The following is a 7,232-nucleotide window of genomic DNA, read 5'->3' as shown; positions in this document are numbered from 1 at the left end:
GGTGAGGCTGTACTGGCCTAGCACAGAATGTTTAGGGTTACCATGACCAACTGTCACAAACGATAGAGTGCCCGGAACGTTGTAGGAGTTTGTTTTGATCAGCCATCCTGATTTCTAATGGGTTAACTTTAAGAACTGTCATTAACTCAAGGTGGAGAATCACTGGGCTCTTGAGTTGTCTCATCCATTCGTAGGTGAGTTATAATCTAATTTCGGCCCGAGTTCTAGAGAAAACCTGTTCAGAGAGAAGTGAAACGGGGTTAGGGCTACAATTGCATGAAAAGTTTTGAGAGCTTAGTTTTATACACTGTTCTAGCAGGTTTGATGCGGAAGCATGTCCAGTGTGGTTGGGTAGGGATAACACTCGGCATTCTAGAGCCAGCTAATCGTCTAGGCCTTGGATCTGCACGGTCAGGAGCTACAAAAATCAGGTTGGACCCGTGGATAGGTAGGGAAGGGGCTTTCGGAGTTTGGCGTGCCCCGCCCCTTGCCCCGCCTCGGCTTCCTCGTGACCTCCGCGCCCCGCCCCCCGGTCGGGAGCCCCTCCGGCTGATTGGTCCTCCGAGGCGTATCCTTCGGCTGGCAGCCAGGCCTGCGCGTCACGTGGCCGAACGGCGTTCTGGGCGCCGGGCAGCGGGCCGCCGGGCATGGACCCTCAGGCCGCCGGGGTTCAGGCGCTGGGGGCCGCGGAGCCGCCGCGGGGTCCGCCGCTGCTGAGCGCGCGGGGGGCGCCCCCCAGCCCGGGGGTGAGCGCGGCGCGGGGCCTGGGCGCGGCCACCACCTGCGGCCCGGGGCGGGAAGTTGCGGGGCTTGCGGGGCGGGGCGGGGCGGGCGGGGGCCGCGGAGCCGGGGAAGCGTCTCGGGCCCACCTTGGGCAGCCGTTCAGGCGTGCGTCCGAGCTGGAAGCGGCCGGGCCGCGGGGCCGCGGGGCCGCGGGGCGGGGCCCCCGAAGGACGTGGGTGGGCGCGCCCGACCGGGAGGGTTGGCCGTTGGCCCCGGGGCGCCTCTGCGTCCTTGCTGAATGGGGGGTGATGCTCCTGCCCCAGAAATGGGTCCTGGGCTGCGGCCAGGCGAGGGCGGCGAGGAGAGCGGCTCTCCCCGAAGGATCCGTGTCTCCTTTGGTGGGGATGCTCGGCTCAGCCTGAGCACCAGATGATGTCTCAGGCGCCTTCTCCTTTTCGCTGAAACCAAAAGGCCGCGTTTGACGCAGGGTTTTCGGAAACTTGTTTTCATTTGCGCGCCAGACGGCTCCTGGCTTTTCAAAGACCATTATTACAGCCATCTGCCCTTGTTTACAGTCAGTAATCCGTGTTAGACGGTGAGCTCCTTGAGGATAGGAACGCTCTGTTTAGTGCTATAAGCCCGGCGCCTAGCGTAGTGTCTGGCACCATAAACAGGTATATTTATTAAGTGGATGGAGAAATGAAATGCTTGTCTAAGCATCAAAGATCTCTTAACCTAAATAAGATATGAAAAATGTAGCGATAGGCTTATGAAGAAAATTACTTTGGGGTGCAGGTAGGTAGGACGAGATTAATTTTGTCAGGGCAGAGCAGGAAGGTTTGTGCGCTTCCTCGCCAAGATGAGAGGGTTGGGGGTCCTGTCAAAGGCGTGGAGATGAGGAAGTGCAGGGCAGATGGCTGGGATCTTGGGTCCCAGAGCTGGGAAAGAGAACTGTGCTGTCCAGGTTGATGGAGCCTGAGGGGGAGGTGTGGACGCCAGGGCGAATTCTGTGCTCCAGCCATGGAGGCCATTGAGGTATTTCAGCAGCGTAGTCATTAACCGTGTAAGGCTGCACAAGATGGGTGAATGGGAAGGCAGTTAGGGGGCTCTTGCAGTGGAAGAGGTCAAGGTCCCGCTGTTGGTCAGCAGGAGTGGTTGCTGACTGCAGGAGGTGGGATTGACTCATTCAATCCAGGTAGGACTAAATCGTGAGCTAATTGGGGCAGGTGCCAAGCGCAGTTTAGATGTAGGGGCAAAGAAGGTCGATTTCAGTTCAGCAGATGTTATATTCCTGCTGTGTGCTAGGTGTTTTCATAAATGTTATCTCATTATAAAGCACCTGCGAGGTCAGAACAATTATACCCAATTTCCAGAGAAGGAAACCCAGGCATGGTGACTGAAGGGTTGTGTCCAAGGTACACACTGAATGAAAGGGATTGAAGTCAGGTCTTCTCTTGCACACCGTGAACATTTCTCATCCCACTTAGAGGTCTTAACAGATGATAGGATTTCAGGAACTTTTGAGTGATGGGAGCACAGAAGCATTTGGGTGGCTATGGGGGAAGACGAGTTCCCTTCAAAAGCTAAAGCTCTGTTGTCCCCAGGTGTCAGTCAGGAGACAGAATTTGATAAAAGAGCTTTTAACTAGGTAAAAAGTAACTGAAAAGGTAAAGATGAACACGGAGGTAGCCACTGCAAGGGAAATAGCAACCAGCCCTAGGGCTGAGGGAACAAAGGGGTGAAGTTGCAGTGACTAAAATACACAAGCTCAGAGGAGAGCCTTTGCAGGGAACTGAAATTCCAGCCTCTGAGGAGGGGGCACTGTCCCGGCTAGTGCTGGAATCTCCGAGCTCCGAGGAGGGCTCCTGAGGGCCCGCGACTCAAGACCGCTCAAGAGAGGACCCAGCGAGGAGGCTGGCTCCGCACATGCTGGCAAACTGTGCACTAGCTTCAGTGGCCGCTCTAGGAGGGCAGGTGGTCCTGCCGGCAGGGGTGATGCCCACTGGAATAGGAAGCGGCGAGGCCCTGTCAAACAGGGCACAGCAGGCACGTGCGGTGCAGAGTCCCTGCGCCTGCCTCACAGAGGAGGGTATGAGAGGGTGGGTGTGGGGCTGAGATGCTGGCCATACCCAGGATATGCAAGTCCTGGGTAACTGCTGCTTCTTCCCGCAGGCTGCCTTTGCCCCAGCTGAGCACTGCGGTCAGGAGAGAGAGACTGAGAAGGCCACGGATCGACTAGGTGAGTGGGTGGCAGAGCCTGGCGTGGGCAGAGACCGAGGAAGTCTGCACTCTGACAGCTTATCTTGCCAGAGGCCCTTTGCCTCAGCGACAGTTAAACTACCTGAAGATATAAACTGTCTGACTCTTCACGTGAATGAAAAGACCTGGTAATTAACGGCCTTGTTTAAGGCAAAACATCGTATTGAAAGTAAATGATCACCGCTACTTCTAAAACTGGAAAGAGAGCAACAGTTTTTAAATGAGTTCTCTGGTGGCTGAGGACCTCTGTAGACTTGTTACTGCTGCCCTCATAGTAAGTCAGCCAAAAATCTCCCACGTGCACGACGAGGCCCTCTCTGGTCTGCCAGCTGTTTTAAGACCGTCTTCCTTTTGTCAATTTCTTAGCCAGTGGCGCACAGAGCATCTCTCATGATAGTCCTGCCCACGGTGAGGGCACCCCGTGTGAAGAGGAAGGCTTTGCTGTGGATGATGAGGATTCTGATGGGGAGCTGTCAGAAGGGGTGTCCGGCTGTCCACCCAAGGAACGGGCTGCGGATCTTTTTAACGAGGACTGGGACTTGGAGTTGAAAGCAGATCAAGGGAATCCATACGGTAGGTGTGGGGTTTTAGGGGTCCTAGGCCAGGCTTCGGAGACCCTCCTACCACATTAACCCCTGAACAGTTTGGAAGAGGGACCCACACCTATGAGCTTATTAGCCTGATAGCTCTTACAGGCCTGAAATTTCTGTGACAGTTCCTCTTTCCTATTGGGGGAAGAAAAGTGCCAGTTTTGCATCTTGTTATATAACGTATTGGTCAGTTTTCGCATTGAAACAAATATCACACTCTCCAAATATCTTTGTGTGACTCGAGCAGCTGCAGACAGAGTGCTCTGTTCGCCAGTTGCTTCCTCTGTGCTGCTAAGAACCCGTGTCTGAGAAGCAGGACTGTGGGTGGCCTCAGAATGAAAGTGCTTCGGATTCTCCAGCAAAGGAGGCCTCTGTGTGTGCCTGTGCGTGCATGGGTTTAAGCAAAGAAAGTGCACGCGTCTGTCCCCTAGACATGTTTGGCTCTCCCTTTTCACCCTCCCACCTTCCTTTAATCTGTCTTTTAAAACTGCCTGCAGATGCTGACGACATCCAGGGTTGCCTTTCTCAAGAGGTCAGACCCTGGGTGTGCTGTGCCCCGCAAGGAGACATGATCTATGACCCCAGTTGGCACCATCCGCCTCCACTGATACCCCATTATTCCAAGATGGTCTTTGAAACGGGACAGTTTGATGATGCCGAAGACTGAGGGCTTAGCTTTTGCCCAGTGGGTGGGTGGGTCAAGGTCTCCTTTCTTTGAGGTGAGATGTTACATCAGAGGAAACAGTCCCAGTGATTCCCCCCGAGTTGGGCACACAGACTGGTGTTAAATAAGGTCCTCTGTCCCCCAGTTCTGTTGTTGTTGTTGTTGTTTTTAATGAGCTCCTCCTCGGATTGTGTGAGTGTTTATGTCTGTGTCAGGGGGAGGAATTGTGTTCTTTATAAATAAAAGTAGAAGAAAAAATCAATACGCTTTTGCCTGCTTCCCGCCCCCCCCCCCCCTTCATTAGATACTTCTGAGCAAAGCCTCACTCCTTCATTTAAAGCACCTCACTTACATTTTCAGGATTGATGTACTCTGAGACGAAATTACTCTGTGAAAGAAAATGATATTTTATTGATAGTTTTGCCTCTAGATCTGGCCCTATTGACCAGAGATTGGAACCCAAGAGATGCTGGTGTCTTCGCGGCTGACTGCCATTCCTGTTGATGGAAAATTGACCATTTACTTAGTCAACAAGGACTTCCTGTGGGCTGGGAAACCAAATGGCAAATTAATTAAACCAGTAATTGTATGACCCTCAATTGGCATGAAAGGACTTTGCACTCTATTTTCCATTTAATCTTTTAATCCTTACAATTACTTACATGAGTCACTTAAAAAAATTTTTTTTAACCTCATTTGGGAGAGGAGGAAAATAAGGCTTAAAATGTTTTGACCTCTCCCAGATCACCCAGCTGGGAAATGGCAGAACTGTGACCTGAACCCACACACAACTCTGAAGTCTGTTCCTGTGGTTGGTTGCCTTCGTGTGTGTGTGGGGGGGCAGAGCCTGGAGGTGGACCTGGGGGCCACCTTGGCACATCTGTGATGCACCAGACGGAATTGCTGTTGCCTCTGGCAGGCCGAGGGATTTGTTCTTACCTCCCTGCTCCTTACTGAAGCTGAATCGAGAAAGAGTTTCAGACCTGAAATCTGAGTCAACTCCACAGCAGTTGGATGAACAATAAACCATTGAAGCTATTTTTCAGACACCCCATAAAGCATGTGAATAAGGCAGCACCTTTTGAGGGATGGCAGTGGCTTTGGCTGTGAAGGAGCCCCCGTGACCAAGATTGTCCTAGGGAGAAAAAATGGTCCCTTCCACTGTCCTTGCTGGAGAGACAGTCACAGGGCACATCTCCACACCACTCCTTACTCCTCCCAGTGCCACGGCTGATTAGACCATGCGTATGTCTGATGGGAAACAATGAACTTGAGAAACTGAGCCCACATTGAGGGCTTGAGGAGCATAACAGAGTTGCCAGATAGAAGGTGGTTTTATGGACAGGTCACGTGGGCCCATGTGCAGTTATGAGGCAGCTGAAACTGAGTAAAAGCAGAAGCCGCGAGGTGGGGAGATCACATGTATGTCAGAGGGAGGGAAGGAAGAAAGTAAGAAAAGCACACGTACATGAGTAACTGAGCAAAGAAAATTTACAAGCTGCCGCTGCCGTGCTCCATGGAATGGTTTTGAATTTAGAGTCTTTTGCTTTTTAAAAGGTATTCTTTGCAGTTTCTCCTGGTTCTTTCCAGCAGTGTTCTCTGAGAGTTAAAAAGACATTAGAATGGCTTTTACGGCTGAAAGTTGGGTATGTCAGGAGAAGAAGAAGGGCGGGGTGGGGGGGACTTCCCTGGTGGCGCAGTGGTTAAGAATCGGCCTGCTAATGCAGGGGACACGGGTTCGATCCCTGCGCCAGGAAGATCCCACATGGTGTGGAGCAACTAAGCCCGTGAGCCACAACTATTGAGCCCATGTGCCACAACTACTGAAGCCCGCACACCTAGAGCCTGTGCTCCGCAACAAGAGAAGCCACCACAATGAGAAGCCTGCGCATCTAAACGAAGAGTAGCTCCCACGCGCCACAACTAGCTAAAGCCTGCGAGCAGCAGTGAAGACCCAGTGCAGCCAATAAATAAATAAATTTATGAAAAAAAGGGGAGGGTGGGGCTACTCAATTGTTCTGATTTAGATATCATTCTTGTGTCCCACCTAGGATGGATCAGAGACGGATGTAGATGGGTAACTCCCCAGGCTGTGAACACTGGTTATCCCAAGGGCGTGAAGTGTAAGAAGAAAAAGTAGGGACATGGAAAAATACTAATGATAAAATAAGTAGAAAATTTAGACTATAAAACCACTCTGATAATATTGGAAACATGAAAAAATGGCATATGCAAGTGATAAGGATTAATACAGACAAATGGAAACAATTTGATCAGACAGTGGAGGTGTTGGCAGTTTGCTTTTATATCTTCGTTATTTTAATATGGATTTTGTAGTGAGGTATTTAAAGACAAGTTTTTCATCTTCAACCAGAGTTGCCTCCTCTGCCTAGTCTTCCCCATTCTCTCTGACAAATATTATAACACGTGCCCCCCTCTGCTGCAGTCACCGGCAAGAGCTCTTGGGAGGGAGGACCACGTCTCACTCCTCAGCATCCCTATTTGATAGCATGGAGCCCAACGTGAAGATGTTCAGTAAATACTGGCACAAATTCAGTCTTCAGTAATGGTGCAGTATTTGCCCAGGCTGTGTTTAGGGTTGACTGACAACATGCCAGGCTGGTGATGAAGAACAAGGTATTTAAAGAACCTTTCAGAAGTCGTCAGGATTTAGTTAGGATTCTTTTTATATTAACTGATTTTTTTAAAAAACAGTGTATGGGAATAGGACAGAGAGACGTGTCAGTGAGCTTTGGAGCCGTGCTTTATTCTGAAAGCCTTCAGTCAATGACCAAGTAAACTTTGTTCTCTAAAAACTAGAATGTGTGTGTGTGACAAATGAGTTTGTGATACAAATTATCAGCAACAAATCATGGCTATTTAAAAAATAATTGAATAAAATGGAAATATCACAGTGATTTCTAACCAGTATCCTATAGTGAAGAATTATAAATTTTGGTACTCAAAAAAATAAAACAAAAAACACAAACCCCCCA

At 50.5% G+C, this 7,232-nt stretch overlaps 1 protein-coding gene across 1 annotated transcript; it reads left to right on the top strand.

The window, feature by feature from the left end:
- The first annotated feature begins 327 nt into the window (after nucleotides 1–327).
- COPRS (coordinator of PRMT5 and differentiation stimulator) lies at nucleotides 328–4,498 on the top strand. The gene is made up of 4 exons (XM_057716181.1): nucleotides 328–746; nucleotides 2,896–2,962; nucleotides 3,349–3,555; nucleotides 4,070–4,498. Exons 1-4 carry the CDS (start codon nucleotides 648–650, stop codon nucleotides 4,237–4,239), a joined length of 543 nt encoding a protein of 180 aa, XP_057572164.1. The 5' UTR covers nucleotides 328–647; the 3' UTR covers nucleotides 4,240–4,498.
- Nucleotides 4,499–7,232: the final 2,734 nt, after the last annotated feature.

The sequence above is a fragment of the Hippopotamus amphibius genome, chromosome 17 (genome assembly GCF_030028045.1).
Source record: "Hippopotamus amphibius kiboko isolate mHipAmp2 chromosome 17, mHipAmp2.hap2, whole genome shotgun sequence".
In the NCBI taxonomy this organism is placed as follows: Eukaryota; Metazoa; Chordata; class Mammalia; order Artiodactyla; family Hippopotamidae; genus Hippopotamus; species Hippopotamus amphibius.
The sequence above is the reverse complement of the archived record's forward strand: the minus strand, read 5'-3'. Positions and strand labels throughout refer to the sequence as shown.